The sequence below is a fragment of the Gossypium hirsutum genome, chromosome D12 (genome assembly GCF_007990345.1).
Source record: "Gossypium hirsutum isolate 1008001.06 chromosome D12, Gossypium_hirsutum_v2.1, whole genome shotgun sequence".
Taxonomy (NCBI): domain Eukaryota; kingdom Viridiplantae; phylum Streptophyta; class Magnoliopsida; order Malvales; family Malvaceae; genus Gossypium; species Gossypium hirsutum.
In genome coordinates, this window is record NC_053448.1 from 38862320 (window position 1) to 38880922 (window position 18603).

The window sequence follows — 18603 nt, forward strand, 5'->3', positions numbered from 1 at the left end:
TTTATTGGTTGAGTGGTAAGCGATTGGGTAAATTTTTTATGGTTAGGACGCAGGTTTAGGTCATTGGCTAGGTTATGAAAATATTTTTTTTTCGTAATAGAAAAATAAAACCTGGAAAAAAGTGTTGATAACGTTTTAAGAAATAAAAGAGTAAATGATTGATGAATAGAATTATTAATAATATTTTTCAATTTTATTTTTATTTTGATGGACATCAAATTAATAACAAAAATTTTATTAAAAAATAATAATATCAATATTTTAAAAAGAATTAATTGATATTTTTTAAATTTATTACTAATGCCTTTTTGATCATTTAACTTTATTAATTTTAAAATTTTAAAAAGCTGATTTGCCCATTCATCTATGATATATATAGGGGTTAACTTGTTTATTTTTCACTAAAAAAGTTAAAATGAAGATTTTGTTATTGATAAGCGAAAATATATAATCATATTAATAATTGATAAGATAACAATCACAAGTTTTTGTTTTAGTATAAATAATGTAAGAAGGTACCGAAGCAATACCGCGTAATGGAGCAAGCATGGCGATTTGATTTCAATTTTTAAGTAATGGTGACAGAGAGGAAGTAAAACAAATAGAAAATAAATAATAATAATGGCATGCCCTATCCATCATTTTCAGCCAAAGACAACAGGACAAGTGGATCTACTTGGGTTGAGCTTGATGTCAACAGTGTGCTATTTATCTAATAATAAATAATTTACAATGCAACATCTCAGATAATTCCACACACATCCCCCTCTGCACCCTAAATCTCGTCATTTTACTTGGTTTAAAGAATGAAGTTAGTGAACCTTTTTCATTGGGTCGTTACGCTCTTGGCCAGATTCCGAGGTTGGTCTACGTTGTAACCCCGCAGCACTGTAAGGTGATACGCCAACAACTGCAGCCAAAACCATAACATTTCAAAAATGCGTCCGACGACAAACATACAAATCCCATCCATGATTATGAATAACAAGCAAAGGGTAACTTAAAAACTCCAACTTGCTGCTAACAAGGACATGGGTTTTGAAGACAAAGTTAAGAGCCTGACACCAAGGGCAACCTCTATCTCGTCAAATCCCCCTTCTCATATGCACACCTAGGGAGATTCATTATTCTCTTATTGTAGATGTGTAGTAGATTATAATTTACACGTCACCAGAGTCAATTTGAAATTTGCAAAAATTGTACTAACCTGCAAAGGAATAATATTAACCACAGGTTGAAGACAATCTTCAACCTGAGGAACTTCAATCACTCGACAAGATGAAGATCCACCAGGACATACAGCAGCTGCATCTCCTTTCGAACACACCACTATTAGGCGACCTTTACGGGCATGAAGTTGCTGAATAACTGACTGCTGCTTACTGTAAAAAGTTTAGTAATGTTAATCATCAATTAAAACTGAAACACCACCATATCACTTCTTGGAAGCATTATATAACTGACCTGAAGCATGCATCACGGGTAGCAATAACAATAATGGGGAGATTCTCATCAACTAGTGCCAAAGGGCCATGTTTCATTTCACCTGCAAGCATTCCCTCACTGTGCATAAGAGAAACCTCTTTTACTTTTAAAGCGCCCTCTAAAGCTGTTGCAAAGTTATATCCTCTTCCAAATACAAGAAGCGACTGCTCAGCAATCAACAATTTTGCCAGTTCCTTCATTTCCTGGTCAAGCTTGAGTACCTCTCTAACTTTATCTGCAAAAATGCAAGGTAGAAACATATTGCTTTTTCCTAAATGTACAACAGTGCAATAAAACAAGTCTTTATAATCCAGTGATCTGTTAAAAGAGAAAGCGAGATGAAGCATACTTGGTAAATCAAATAGACCATCTATAATAGCCTCTCGTCTGGCTTGACTGGATATTGCATCATCTCCGATAGCCAAAGCTAGCATTGCCATCACAACAATTTGACTAGTGTATGCCTAAAAATGACGGTGAAGGTTTTGTTAACCCATAACACAATAAATGGAACAGCATGTACAAACCAATGAAACTTACCTTGGTACTTGCCACCCCTATCTCACAGCCAGCATTTATGTGAATCCCACAATGTGTGTTCCTAGCTATTGCACTACCAACAGTATTTGTTATGCCAACACATAATGCACCATTTTCAAGGGCATAGTCTAAGGCAAGCAGAGTATCTGCAGTTTCACCAGATTGACTAACAAAAACTGCAGTATCTTCTCTATAAATTGGACCCTGCCGGTCCACCAGATCACTAGCAATCTCCATAGTAACTGGGACACCTATATTTGTTACAGATGATAAACAAAAAAAAAAAATTTAATCAGCAAACTGAAGATTAAAAAAGTTTCAAAGGAGAATCAGAAATCAAAGAGTAAGTACCAGAAAGCTCTTCAATGATAGGTCTAGCAGCTAAAGCAGCATTATAGCTTGTACCACATCCAATAAAAACAATACGTCTGCTCCGTCGAATAGATTTAATGTGATCTTTCAGTCCACCTAAAAGCACAGTCTTGGCTTTGGTAGAACCTCCACGTTTAAGTCTCCCCCGCATTGTGGTTGTAAGAGATTCAGGTTGCTCGTGAATTTCTTTCTGCATATAATGCTCATATTTGCCCTTATTTATCTGCTCAACCTCCATCTCAAGAAAAGATAATGCACGTTGCACTGATGATGGTCGAGAAAGTGCATTGCCACATATTCCTTTTTCATTCTCAAATTTAAGAATAGAAACACCTCCATCCTGAATTTTACTAGTGTTAGTAAGAAGATTTCAATGCAAAAAGTTTGTAGGTCACTCTCAGTAACATGCCAAAGAGTTCACTTAAAAGTCATTACAAAGGTACCTTAAGGTGAACTACTTCACCATCTTCAATCACCAGAACCTTTTTTGTATGTTCAACTATAGCACTAGCATCACTAGATAGAAATAATTCTTTTGGATGCCTATTTTCTGAAATGAACTTAAGATCAAGAAATGGAGCTCCACTATGCATGTCTTCACTTAATTCCTGCACATGATACATTAATGAGACCAAGATTTAATCAAATAACCAATCAAAGCCTGTAAATGAGATCAAAAGATTTTCAAATGATAAAAAAGGTTTCAGTAACATCACCAATCTGGCTCATTCCAGAAAAAAAGATAAGATGTGCAGTAAATCAGTCTGAAAAGCATTATTGAACAGGAAGAGATATAACAAGTATCTTAAAGTAGGCAACACTTATACTTTTCATATAACTTACTTTCACACCTAAGAGCAACGGACTACCACGTTTACAAGCAATCAACTCATTTGGGTAATGGTGGCTTTTGAATATAAGGGCATAGGCTCCTTCAAGATGCCTCATAACTTCAAGCACAACTAGACTGAATGTGACAGACTGGTCACCTGCAGAATAACCAAAAAAACACTTCAAACTAAAACCAAAGGAGTACTGGTATTCTAAAGCTTATGGGGAAGAGAAGCACAAAAATTGATCAACAAAGACTAGTAGAACTTTTTTTTCCAACAAAACAACATATGAGGGTTTTAGCCCAGACTCCCAAGCCATAAGTAAATTTGGTGATTGTCTCAACATTTATTCCTAACTTGATGCCAGATAGACGTAACAAGACTGACCTATCTAGGAATACATGTCCAGAACATCTCCAACCGTATATATATTATGAAAGTGCCAGAGCCAAGGACTAATATTGCATCAATTAACACGCATATATGCAGTAATTAGTAGAAACAATGTAAATTCAAATATAGAAAGAAAATAATTGCAATTCATATCTTTCTTATACACAAGTTAAGAATGTTACCTTCTTCAGTTGCCTTGTCAAAAACATATTTAGCAAGCTTTGGAATAACTTCTGTGTCAGTCTCGGATTCAAAGTTGAACCCGTGCCGCGTTAGTGTTTCCTTCAACACCTGAAAATGTTTAATAACCCAGATGACTGGTAAGCATGTGCATAATTATCAACGTATATGCAAGGAACGGGAGAGAGTGGGAAGGAAAGAGAAGAAATTAGTATGACTAATTAAAGAAACACAAGCAACCTCATAGTTTGTAATAACTCCATTATGAACAACCAAGAATTCGTTTCCAGCACCAGATGTCTGAGGATGGCTATTTTTTGGAGATGGCTCTCCATGAGTTGCCCACCGGGTATGTGCTATTCCAGCATGAACACAGAAAAGCTCCTCCAAATTCAACTTAATCGATGCGACATCTGAAGTACCAATATCATCATATGAAGTTCAATTTCTCAAACAAATAGAATGTTATACAAAATTGATTTTCCGCCAGTTCCTCTAAACCCAAATACAGAGACAATAGCATAATCATGTTAAATAAAAAATGGTATTCCAAATTCCAAGTCACGTTAATCTAAAACAAAGAGAAGACTTGAGCGAAGTTTGCCAAATCTAAAGCCATTCTCTTTGGATCCGCAGTAGTCGAAATTTCAAAGGAAAGAAATTACCTTTGTAGACGGATTTAACGAGTGAATCGATGTTGCCTTCTTGGCGGAAGACGAGAGGAGAAAAGGAAAGCTGTCCATTTGGATCCGAAGAAGAAGAAGAATCAATGGAAATCCCGGCAGAATCATAGCCTCTGTACTCTAACCTCCTCAAGCCGTTGAAGAGGATCTCCAGAATAAAACGTCTGTCACGCTTGACGTTGTAGTTCAGATAAGCGAAGATCCCGCACATTGTTGCTGAATTCCGAATGTATGAATCTAGACGCTGTTACTCACCATCGGGTGTTGCAGAAGAAAGTTAAAAGCGGGGGAAATTGAGGGAGGAGGGAGAGCGTTTCTCTGTCTTTGACTTTTGATATTCCATTGGATTAGACTCTTTAAAACATCAAGGCTAGGCAAGGAGGGAGGGAGGGAGGGAAGTGAAAATCAACATCAGCTTGGAATGGTCGACAGTTTTGACGCGCCACAGCTTTGATTTGGGGAGGGCGTTTTTGTCTTTTCCAACCTCCAATGATGTTGGTTGACGCAGAAGAAAGCATGCTATTGGATGGAGCGTGCTTAGTTGGCCAATTTATCTGTGATGGAAGCATACTAAACGAGTTTGTACTTGAGTTGGAAAGGTAGTTTCGTCTGCTTCAACTATTACCCTTCAACATTCTCATTTTTACATCCTTACGTGGCATTAAGGGGAAGTTTCTCTCTCCTTGCATTTCAAACACAAAAAAAAAATAAAAAATATTGGTCCACAATTCAATAGGACGCGCTATTTCAATGATTGTTATACACATGTAAGGAAGCTTTTATCTTTAGCACTTTTATAAATTATTCAAAATTTTATATTGGGATTTTAGCTAAGAATAATAATCTTTAAATTTATCCTTTCATTTAATATTTTATTTAGTTCTTAATAAATAAATTTATTATATGATATTTTTATTCATCCACATCATAATTGTTATAGTGTTAGCCTTTACCGACTCGCTACCCGAATAGGACCGACCTAATCCTTTTTACTTTAGTAGTGACAACCTGTACAGTTCGCTTGTATGAGTTCGCATGTGGTGGATTCGAATCATCATACAAGCAAACCCATACTTAGGGGGCACGTGTTGACCCTAGAATAAGATACGTGTTGGCATGCATAAGGGCCTGCCTAGTACGTCACATCCAAGACCATGTCATATAAATAAGAAAGCTGCCCTCCATGAAGGAGAGATTCACAAAAACTTTCAACAATTTGGTGCGGTTAGCGTGGACAGATTTCTGACTATCATAAAAATCAGAGAATAAAAACGACTCACCCTAATGTGAATTTCTCTAGCAACTTTCCATCGGACCAAGTTGGAGGTTTTGACATCGGTAATTAACCCTGAGAAATAGACCTCTTCGTTGGCTGTTTTGCTGATCGACCAGAAAATTTGGGTAATTCTGGTCAGGAAAGTGTCTCTAATTATTTTGATCTTAATGTCCCTTCTGATTAGAGGCCATCATTTCCCTCTAACTAAGAGGCATCACCGCAGCAGTTAGTCAATTTACAGGAGCAGCTACGACTAATGAAAGAGCAGATGGCACATCAAAGCACCAAGTTAGAACAACATGAACTGTTTCACCAGAAGTTGCTTAGGCAGAATGAGGAAGTGAGGAGAAAGATGCAATCCGATCATTCCGATCTCCAAGACAATGTTGTGCCTCTCCAAGAGGAAGTTGTTGAAGTACATACAAGGCCATGACAAAGTGCGATGGATGCTTTACGTAGGGATGTACAGGCATTGCATCATGATGTACATAACATGGATCAGTTGTTTTGTTCTAACAACCCTTTGTCTCTAAAGGTCGCAGCTGTGAGCCTGCCGTAGGATTCAAAGTATCGAAAGAGATGTTTGAAGGTAGAAGGGACCCAAGAGCACATCTCATGCAATATAAGATTACATGAATGTGTTAGGAGCTTCTGACGTGGCAAAGTGTAAGGCTTTCTTGACGACTCTTAGAGGAAGCGCAAAGGATTGGTATTTATCTTTGCCACAGGGTTCCATTCAAAGCTTCTCACAGTTGGGCCAGATTTTTTTGGGTAGGTTTCATGCCCATTGGACGATCAATAAGCACCCTAATGGGTTTAATGTCAGAGAAGAAAAGAGATGGAGAATCTTTACAGGATTATGTTAAGTGGTTTCATACAACCATGTTGAACATGAAGAATTTAGAGGACCAATGAGTTATTGATGCCTTCACTATGAGAGTTCAAAATGAGCATGTTCAATACTCATTTACTGATAATAGACCGCAGAGTTTGGCAAACAAGTTTTATATTTTATTCAATTTGGTTCCTAAAACCGAAATAGTCATAACTTTCAAATTTGAGTTTTGGTTTGAAAACTGATTTCAATTACATTCTTTAGGGACCCTCTACTCCCTATTATTACTAAAATTTCACATCAATTTTGTAATTTATTCACTTTAGTCCTTTTGTACAAAACTAATAATTAAACTTTACAATCTAGTCCTTTTACACATCTAAGCCTAAAATCTATCAATTTGACATCAACTTCTTCAAGAATTCATCAACGAAAACTTTCAAAAACTTTAACAGTTTTGCAAATTGGTACATTGGCTAGCTAAATCAAGCTCTCATGATTTCAAAAACATAAAAATTACAAGAAAATGACTAAATTGCACTAACCAATTTATAGTTGAAAGTTTGAAAGCTTCCAAAGGTTTCTTTCTTTCTTTCTTTCTCACGACATGAAGATGAAGATGAAGATGGAGAGAAAATGATCTTTTCTTTCTTTAATTTAGCTTATATAGTTGGATTATTAGTTAATTAACTAGGATTGCTTAACTTAAACATGTTTTAATTAGTTTAATCTAACATTAATCAATTTTAGTGGATGACACCATCATAATCTACTTATTTCTATTAAAAATGGTATAATTACCATTTTCGACCTTTGGCTAATTGTAATTTAAGTCCCTAAATCTTTGGCCAATTAAAAACATATAGCAATAAAATTTTACAATTTAGTCCATATACCTTAATTACGCAATTAATAGACAAGACTTAAATGACCAAACTTTAATAAACTACTATACCAACTTTGTAAATATTTTAATTTAATATTTATGGATCCAATTTACAAAAATAAGGTTCCAAAATCACCCTTTTCGGCACCATTAAAAATCGGACTGGTACAGCATGCCTATTGAAACTCCATAAAATTAGGTACAAAGGGAGAAAAGAAAAACATAAAGTAAGGGGTAGGGAGAAGGAAACAAAGTGATATAAAAATAATCCCCAATCCCCTAAGAGAAAAACTAGAAAGAATACCCACCAAATAAAGAATATGATAAAGGAAAGGGAGAAAAAAGAAAGATTTTTAAACTGTACCTTAAGAAAATAAGTGAGTAGAAGAAACATGAAATAGATTTTAAAAAAAGGCTTTGACTAGAAAACAACATTGATCAAGGCTAAAAAATGCTTAGGGATAAACCCTAAGAAGGATACTCTACTCAGAGAAGTATATAATCTTCTTTATTTTTATCTTAGAGCCTCAAATGATGTTAATAAAATGTTGAAATAACATTATTTTTAATATTATAAATGATACAATTATAGGATAGAAAAATATTTTGATAGGTATTTTGATAAATACATATCGGTGTTGCCTAATATAGTGGCAACACCAATAATTTTTTTTTAAGTCCTGATGATTGCTAAAAAAGGGAGGTGGTGCCACCGGTGTGTCAGGCGACATTGGCGGGCACTGTAGCAAACAACTCATTCCTATAAATGATTTCTCCTCCAACCCATTTTCATAATTAATTATTTTTTATATTATTTTTATAAAAAATCCCCTTCCGGTTAGTGCAATTAATGGAAATAGACCATAAAGGAAACAATCTCGATTAGTTGGGTGACAAAAAAAAGAAACAAATCCATAACTGGATGACCAATTTAAAAATTTTATAATTAAAAGACCAAAAGGTAAAGTGGCCCATAGTTGGGGGACTTGTGGTGTAGCTTACCCTTATTAATAATAAATGTTAAAAAACAAAAATTGAACATTATAAAAGAAAAATTAGAAATTCCAACAAAGGAAATTCACGTGGTGGTCTTCAGTGGAACAAAATTAATCATTACAAACTACAACAAACCAGTTACTATTTTGGCAGGTGATCTATAACTTTTGTATTCCTAATTCAGACATTAATAATTTGAATTTGGTATGGTTTTATTGTATCATAAAAAAGTTATAATTTTAACCCATTTAATTCAAATTTGGAGATATTCAAACTTTGAACTTGAAACTGTTAGTGCAGGATTTCAATGAGAAAAATCTTCAACAATGCTCTAAAGTATGTATCAAGTTATTACCTTTAAGGTTTTATTTGATCACATTTATAATCGGTGTGCAGGTGAGTTTAAGCAAATGAACATCAAAGATACAATCAAATCCGATGACTATTTGTGTTTAGCATTGACTAAAATAATCCACTAAACACTGAGCAGGGTGTAACAAGAAAATCAATTTCTATAAAGAATTTCTGCAGTAATTCTTTATAGAACAATCTAAGTATAGTAGAAGATAGAGGAAGATAGAAAGGACCTTTTTTTTAGAATTTCTTGTTACACCATTAAAATGTAATTTCACTGTTATTTGTAGGAATTCTCAACTTTCAATAGATGTCTTTCTGAATAATCACATCTTTTAAATAGTCATAATTATTCAACTAATATCTCTTAAATAAATATAACTATTTAAAGTAAAATCTTTTAAATAAACATAATATTACTTGAATAGTTATAATTTTTTGTTAAAAAATCAAGTGATATAACTCTTCATCTTTAAGAGACATAACTTATTGTTATGAATAGTTATAACTTTTAATCAATAACAAAAAATTTAAACTTTTTTTTACTTACACCATTTCATTTATAGTTATTGGAACATTATAAATATTTAAAAATGTTCCAACAAAAGCTGATTGAATTTGAAACGATCCGAACTGAAAAAGGTCAAAACTCAAAACAATTTGAACATGCAAAGACTCAAATAAGTAACTTGAATATTCAAACTACTAATGACTTGATCTAAAAACCCAAATGATCCAAATCTAAAATAACTCTAAACTAAATACGTAATTATCTCGAACCAATACGAAAAAAAATCTGAATTCATTCAATCCAAAACTAATCCACCGTTTTATCATCTCCATTTTCTTAGACTAAAATATGTTATAAGTATTTGTACCCTTCATAAATCAGAATTTCAAGACTGCATGTGAACTTGAACAATGTCCTGTATGCTAGCCATGTTTACTCTTCGGGTTAATTGCAACTAACATTTTTAAATTATCATTTCAATTTTAATTGCTTTTTAAATTTTTGAATGCTTTAATTGAGTTCTTAAAGATAGTTATTGTATCAATCACGCTTTTTGTCTACTTACCTGTCAATTTAGGTGTAAAATATCAATTCATATTGAACATAGATACGGAATATGTGTTGAGTATAACTCATATTTCAGTCAAATTTGAGAGATAATCTCCCAGTTAAACTCTTTTTATTTGTTTCAAGTCGAATTCTGATTAGTTTAGATTATTTTATTGTTATTTGACCTACAAATTTAGCTTATAAATAGGCTCTTTTACAACCTTGGAAAATACTCCCATTAAAGATTAGAACTCAAAACACTTTTGGAGAATTTTTATGTTTATATTTTGAGGGTTCTTTATTTTCGGGTTTCGGGGTTTAGTTTTTATCTCCATCTTTTGTACTCTTCATTCTTTTGCCATTATAGTAAAATTATCTTTGCCCATGGTTTTTTATCCTCTTTGGAGAGGTTTTTCTACGTTAAATTTGTGTGTTCAATTTCTCAATTTCTTCCTCTATTTTTATTTATTTGTTGCTTAATCGGGTTAATCCCCAACAAGTGGTATCAAAAGCTAGTTCAATTTTCGCAGATCAACCTGTTCAGAGATGGTAGCAACAAGACTTGACATTGAGAAGTTCGATGGTGTCACAAATTTTAATATGTGGCAAGTTTGAATGATGGAAATTCTAGTTTAAACTAACTTAAAAAAGGTCGTTACAGAGAAAAAGTCTGAGAATTTAGATAAGACAGAATGGGAAGAGCTTGATGAAAAGGCTCTGTCTGTTTTATGCCTCACAAATAGGGTATTGCAGGAGGTATTGATGGAGAAAACCTCATCCGTTTTATGTAAAAGGTTAGAAACTCTTTATGTGACTAAGTCTCTGGCTAACCGTTTTGTGTTGAAACAACGTCTATTTACGTTTCGCATGAACGAATGTGAGCTTTTTAGAGATCACATTAGTCAATTTGTTACTCTTTTAAATTATTTAAATAATGTTAAGGTTAAGATTGATGATGAAGATCAGGATATGCTATTATTGTGTTATTTACCCTCTTCATACAAGTCTTTCAGGGAAACTCTGATTTATAACAGAGACAAACTCTCGTCCAAGGATGTGAATGGTCATTTGTTGAGTAAAGATAAACTCGACAATGAGTTTGGTTCGGATAATAATGTAGATAAGCAAGCTTCCATTTTGGTAGTATCAAAGAAGCGAGACAAAAGGTGTCGCTATTGTAAGAAATTAGGTTAGATTGTTATAAACTGCGAAATAAAAAGGCTACTGGGAGTAACGAGGAAGATGTGACTGGTGCTAATTTGACCACAAAAGCGGTGATGATTTATTGTTAGTGTCAATGAGCAATAGCTCCAAGCTTACATTCGAGTGGATCTTAGATTCGAGATATTCTTTCCACATGTGTCCCAACAGAGAATGGTTCTCCACATACAGTTCGGTTGAAGGTGGAGTTGTGCGCATGGGAAATGATTCATCCAGTAAGGTAATTGGTATTTGATACTGTTAAAATTAGGATGCACGATGGGATGATTATGACACTCTCAGATGTCAGATATGTACATGATTTACAAAAGAATCTCATCTCCTTGAGTATTTTAAACTCAAAAGGTTGCAGAATCAATATCGAGTCAAGCAGCATTAAGGTGTCTCGTAAGGCTCTCATTTTGTTAAAAGGTAAAATGATCGACAGTCTTTATATTTTGGAAGGTTCTATAGTGAGCGGTGAAACTGGACCTCCCTTGTCCAGTACGGAGTCGAAGTTAACTCCTTTGGAGCGGAGGCAACTTGGTCATATGAGGGAAAAATGTATGATCAGTTCCTTGAAGAAAAGTTCTCTTTTGGATGTAGGTTTTGAAAAGTCAGGGCACTGTATTTGTAACACCCCCAACCCGTATCCCTCGCCGGAATCGGCTTACGAAGCATTGTCGGAGATTACAGATCAAACAGACAGAAATCTCAAACATTTTATATCATCAAAGCAAGTCATCAAAGAATCATTTTAATCCAAATTATAAACTCTCCAAAATAGATCTTATAACTTCATTTACAATCAAACCACAAAATAACTAATATTTAGACACTCTACGTACATGCCGACACAAAGAAATAAACATCACCATATTTGAGTTCGAGATCGTTGTTGGATGCTGAATCAACGATCAAACTTAAGTACTTAACCTGCGCACAGAAAACAAAACCGTACACTGAGTAAAAACTTAGTGGTATTTCTATAATCCAAATTTTTTTTAAAAATAAAACAATAAAATATGCATAATAAAATGTTAAACACAATTGAACATTTAAAATTACAAAATACTCAATTGTCATCACTTGATATATATAATACCTTTCCATAATTTATTCACGTATCATTTAAACAATGACACTATCCATTCCACAATCAATTTATGAATATATAACTCGTGTATTCCATGTATTTACAACATATTTCACATTCTATTTTCAGTTTACTATCTCATATTCTTAGTCCAAACTAGATTTTATAGAACATACCGAATATACAGAACAAATACAGAGGTGTATTATTATGCACTAATGAACAGAGAGCACTAAAGTGCTAAACAGAGAGCACATATGTGCTAAACGGAGAACACTTCCTGCTAGAAATCAGAGAGCGCGCTAAAGTTCCTTAATGGCATGTCACTAATATCCCAGTAGTTCTAAATTCTGTCTACTTGGGCATTAAAACTGAATTTTATACATTTCAAATATAATCCAATTATCATATTTGCACAATTTCACATTTACACATATATATTCATAATATATTCCAATTCAATTCAACCAATATAATTTCATCACATACCAAAACAATCCATTTTAATTGTAAAACACAATAATTCTCACCTCAATCACTTACCATAACATTTAATTAAAATACAACAATTAATAATTAGATTTGGATTATACAAATACAAACTAGGAATTCCGAGCTATTCGACGTCGACTATATTTTTCCCCTTTTTAGTCGAGAATTCCGGTACGACGCTAGCTACGGAATTAAAACAATTAAATATCATCAATACAACACCATTCAATCTCACATTAAAAATTTCAATTTTTACTCAATATTTTTCCTAAATTCTAATTTACTCCCTGAATCGTGACTAACTTTTATTCTCACAACTAATTCCATATTTTCATTTCATTCACACTTTAAACTAATTTAACTCTTTAATTTCACCATAAATCCCTAATTTTGAAATTCTATCAATTTAGTCCCTACTATTCAAAACTTATGATTTATTTTACAAATCAATCCTTTACTAACTCCTAACTTGAAATTCAATCAATTTAACCCCTAATTTATCAATTAATTCAACATAACTCATGTCTAAAAATCTACTATCTTTCAAAATTTCAACATAAATCATGACTTATTTTGTTCTAGAACTCCAAAAACTCAAAAATTACAAAAATAGGGACTAAATTGACTTACCAATTGAGCTTGGAACTTTAAAACCCCAATTTTCCCTTTTCTTTCTTTCCATCTCTGTTTCGTTTTAAGCTTTATGTTTCTTTCTTATTTCTTTTCTTTCTTTTGTTTTATATATATAATAATATAATAATAATATTTTAATCTAAAATATCTTATAATTAAATAATAAGTAAATTATACATATTATTACAAATGTATGTATATATTTTATTACACATGTATTTTATTATTACCACACTCACATTTTTGGTTTATTTACTAATTTAGCCCCTTGATTTTTTTCTATTTCATAATTAAGCTTTCACAATCAATTCAATTTAATCCTTTTATCTAATTAACCTAAATTAAGTCAAACTCACCTAATCAAAACCTAATTAACTGCACAACTAGCTTCGTCAATATTTATAATAAATATTTTTGAATTCGATTTACCGGAACAGAGTCCTGGGAATGCATTTTTTTAAATCACATTTGACTCATAAATATTAAATAATAATATTTATGAACTTACTTGTCGGATTTTGTGGCCTCAAACCGCTATTTCCAACACCACTAAAAATCGGACTATTACAGTATTAGTGTAAATCAGACCCAGGTTAGTTTTGATTTGGCAGTGCACAAGTCGAAGGCTAGAAGTCTTCCAGCTTCTAAGTACAGATTCGACTCAGTTAATTCCCTACATAGTTCAAGATAGGCCAGTGGCGGGCTTTGGCAAAGATGACGTTGTGAAAATACAAGTCAAGGTGGAGATTTGTTGAGTATGACTCATATTTCAGATGACTCATATTTCAGTTAAATTTGAGAGATAGTCTCTCAATTAAACTTTGTTTATTTGTTTCAAGTCGAACTTTGATTAGTTTAGATTATTTTATTATTTGACCTACAAATTTAGCTTATAAATAAGCTCTTTTACAACCTTAGAAAATACACCCATTAAAGATTAGAACTCATAACACTTTTGGAGAATTTTTGTGTTTATGTTTTGAGGGTTCTTTGTTTTCGGGTTTCGGGGTTTAATTTTTATCTCCATCTTTTGTACTCTTCGTTCTTTTGCCATTATAGCAAAATTATCTTTGCATGTGATTTTTTATCCTTTTTGGAGAGGTTTTTTCACGTTAAATTTGTGTGTTCAATTTCTCAATTTCTTCCGCTATTTTTACTTGTCCGTTGTTTAATCAGGTCAATCCCCAACAATCTGACTATTTCTTTTTTTACACCTTAGGTCAATGTTGTTCATATTATAGATACATTCGACTTTATATTTTGATCTACATATTTCAAATATGCTTTGAATTAGCATTTAACATCTTAACTAATAGCCAGATTGATTAAAAAAACTTAATTGATACCTTATTTAATATTTTATTGAATCAATTAAAATATTTTAAAATGAAAAGATGAATTTAAAATATGAAATATTGTTTGAATTATTTCAGTATAATAAACCATTACAATTTGATATAGCAAAATGTAAAAAAACACAGTATTTTTTTTGAAATCAAGTTGTAGTGTGGACCATTAACATACATGTGAGCTTATTTTGGATTAATATCAAGTTAGAATAATGCTGTTTAGTAGCAAAGAGTGTAACTCTGAACAACCCCTATAAAATTATCGATTGAATTATAAGTGAAGTGATAAAAAAAATTATATTTATATTTATATTTTTAATTAACTCTAATTTCGAATTTCATTCTTAGATAATTGTTACTCTTAAATCACTTACTAAAAAGATAATAAAAGCATAGAATCCATTATATAAGTCAAGATGAGGGATGATACAACAATTTATCTACTAAATAAAGAGAATTAATAGTTCAAACTCTGAAGATAATATTATTAAAATGAACCGTCATGAATTTTAAAAGGATTTTATGTACAGTAAAATAAAAATAAATCATACCTTAATAGAATTCTATGGACATGCAAAGCCTTGAGGGACCTTTTTCCCGCAAGCATTTATCAACAAGCTAATGGCAATAGGTATTTTAACCTTAGCACCAAGTGCATTGGCCTTAATTGCAGTACACAAACACAATGCGGCCTCGAGATCGGCTAAACCCGAAATCAACGTACAACACTCTTTACTCGGCGGAGTCCCGATGACCTCGTGAGCCAACCCCAACCAGCTCCCACAAACACCGAACTTGAGTGTGTCTTTGGGACATTTGGCCGCAACTGAGGGAGGCATCGACGGTGTCGTTTTTGGAGGGCACGGAACGACATTATGAGATGAAACGCAAGTGAAAAACAACATGAAAATAGCTGCTGCGTTACAACAATTAAATGCCATTGCTTTTCACTGAAAATGGATCAAGTGGAAACACATGAGAAATTTTTTAGGGAAAATATATATTTAATGGATAAGTTTGTGAAAAATCTATGAATCAATGGTGTGGAAAGCTTGAATCAAGATATTTATTGATGTGTGATTGACATTATAAATTTCAAAAGCAAACATAATGGGTTTGTGGTTGTTATTAGTGTAGCAGTAAATCTAGTGCCTACATTAGCCATTTGCCAGCCAAGAATTAGATTCGGCTTAATGCATTATTCGGCCATCGGTGTAACCAAACGAGATATACTTCACTTGCCTGACCTAGCGATGTGGTGTTTTTTTTTTTTTAGAGTTATTGTTCTATATATCTCTAAATTATTAGTTTCATTTTAAATTTGTTCACAAATTTTAAAACATTTTAATTATATTCTCAAACTATCCATGTTAAGTTAATAAGGTCTTTCTATTACTAAAATTATTAATTTAACCATTAAATGAGACGTCAGATCTTATGTAGCATAATTTAATATAAGAATTTTTTTAAATGACTATTGTACGGTTGTGTTACACCACCTCTTCGAGCCCCCTACACGTGTCTTTAGCAACGAAACCTAATGCCATACATGTGTCATGGTTAGGCGAACTTTAGACATCAGACAACACCATGGCGAACCCTCACTAAACTTCTCCGCTAAGACCGTAAGGAACCTTGGACCCATTGATTGCTTGGTCGTCCTAAAATGTTGAATCACCAACCTAAAAGGTAACATCATTGCCACTACAAGGAGACAAGATGTGACCTGCCGCCAACGAGCCTAACACATGTGGCATCCATTCTCTCTCGTATATAAGCCTACTTACAACACCAAAGAGACCATTAAACACAAAACCAAACACTTAGTCTTCTTCTTCCGTCATCCCTCTCTCTCTCTCTCTCTCTCTCTCTCTCTCTCTCTCTCTCTCTCTCTCTCTCTCTCTCTCTCTCGACTTCCTTTAATTAAACCAAGTACAGCGGCTCTTTGCCCCAACTAAGGGTGAACCACCATTGTCATAATGTTGCCTACATAAGGGTACGGGGGCCGAGTAAGCAAAGCTAGACGCGGAGGGCCTAAATTAACGTAGAGTCGCCACTAACCAATTAGGGCTAGGTTGGTTAGTCACCTATCGTCTAAAAGTTTATAATTAATACTACGAAAAATCCTAAAAGTCTAGACTCGATCTCATCACCAAATTTCGGGTTCGGGAGTACGGTTACATGTGGGGAAGGTTATAGCACCCCTACAATGCCTATCCAAGGATAGTCCTACGGGGTCTTAGGAGCTACGTTTTTTTTATTTTTATTTAAGCATATTAATGTTTTAATCCAGGCTAAAATCTTATGGAAATCTTAAATAAAAACTCTAAAGAAAATGTCTTCGGTTTACTTGTAACTCGATTAAGATGTGTTCACCAAACTTATCTAATTTTAAACTTAAATTAGAGATTTTTACTTTTAACATGAGGGCAAAATACCAAAAAAAGCCCTATTTTTTAAAAATTTACCGAAATGGACCCGGTATTTTATTATTTACCGGAATGGGCTATTTTCCCCAAAAGCGCGTCCATGTCAGCGCGATGTCAGGGGACGTGTCAGCAAATCGCGTCCACATCAGCGCGCTTTGCTTACGTGGACACAAATCGCGCCTACGAGGCCGCGATTTTCTGACACATCAACAAAACGCGCTGACGTCCACGCGATTTGCTGACACGTCCCCTGACATCGCGCTGACGTGGACCCGATTTTGGGGAAAATGGCTCATTCCGGTAAATAATAAAATACCGGGCCTATTTCGGTAAATTTTAAAAAAATAGGACTTTTATGTGTAATTTGCCCCCTTTTTTTGGTATTTTGCCCCTAATAATACATATTAATGTATTACTGTAATATGTAGCTCAAATTATTTATTGTAGTTAATATTCATAATATTGTAGCTCAAATTGTCAATTCGTCTATACTATTGTACTAATAATATATATTAATGTAATATTGAAGAGTTAATTGATTAAAAAAATAAATGCAACAAGTACAAAAAAGATTCAAAATTATTATCAACAAGATTTGAACCAAGGTACTAAGGGAAAAAAACAAGCATCTTAACCAACTAAGCTAAACTAATTAATTAACATATTATAAAAATACTGTTATTATCTTAATTATATTACTTACGTTCTAATGATTTATCGGACCTATTCCATATACGTGTCAAATCAGAAAAAATAATACAACAATTCTGTAAAAAAAATCTAGTGTTTACTTCAAATAAATAAGAAAAATAATGATTTGAATGTTTCAAAATTCAATTTTAAATCGAAAAAATCAAAATTTAGAGGCAAAAAAGGATCTTTTTCGATGAAAAAAGCAGCAAACTACCTTCGGCTGTTTGTCAGCGCGTAGATCTCAAAAAGTTATTCGAAATAAAAAAAATCGTCTCAATCGGACAACCGAGCCAAAAGTTATGGCCTTTCAAAGTTTTCCAAGCTAAAAAACATAAACTGTTCATGAATTATTGCTTCCACGTCAGTAAATCGCGCTTACGTGGACGCGATTTGCTGACACATCCCCTGACATCGCGCTGAAGTGGACGCGATTTCGGGAAAAATGACCCATTCTGGTAAATAATAAAATACCGGGCCCATTTTGGTAAATTTTAAAAAAATAGGGCTTTTATGTGTAATTTGCCCTTAACAGGAACCCTAAAGGATACTTAAATAATTTACCTTCAATTCCTAAAATTAATTCTATCTTATAATTCTAAAAAAAAAGCCTAGAAATTACCAATGAATTAAGAGAAATATTAAAATTCATCTACAACTTATTCAATGTTTTATTATTATTTTAAAGATTTAATTAACAACGTTGAACCTATCAAGATCTTACGAAAGTATCATATATCGAGTTTATGATTTATCTTACTTTAAAATTCTCGGTCTAAGGTTTAAATTCATCAAAATCCTAAAATAATAAATCTTAAATA

The 18603-nt window shown here is 33.2% G+C and overlaps 2 protein-coding genes across 2 annotated transcripts; both read right to left on the reverse strand.

Annotated features, from left to right (window-relative positions):
* Positions 1-537: 537 nt before the first annotated feature.
* LOC107945602 (glutamine--fructose-6-phosphate aminotransferase [isomerizing] 2) lies at positions 538-5033 on the reverse strand. The gene is made up of 11 exons (XM_016879663.2): positions 4469-5033; positions 4044-4216; positions 3806-3914; positions 3241-3386; positions 2841-3005; positions 2377-2737; positions 2026-2276; positions 1835-1949; positions 1465-1720; positions 1208-1382; positions 538-910 (listed from the first exon to the last, which is right to left on the reverse strand). The coding sequence occupies exons 1-11, from the start codon at positions 4695-4697 to the stop codon at positions 827-829; spliced, it is 2064 nt and encodes a 687-aa protein (XP_016735152.1). The 5' UTR covers positions 4698-5033; the 3' UTR covers positions 538-826.
* Positions 5034-11967: 6934 nt separating this feature from the next.
* On the reverse strand, positions 11968-15653 carry LOC107945605 (putative lipid-binding protein At4g00165). Its single transcript, XM_016879665.2, has 2 exons — positions 15215-15653; positions 11968-12029 (listed from the first exon to the last, which is right to left on the reverse strand). Exon 1 carries the CDS (start codon positions 15602-15604, stop codon positions 15227-15229), a length of 378 nt encoding a protein of 125 aa, XP_016735154.1. The 5' UTR covers positions 15605-15653; the 3' UTR covers positions 11968-12029; positions 15215-15226.
* Positions 15654-18603: the final 2950 nt, after the last annotated feature.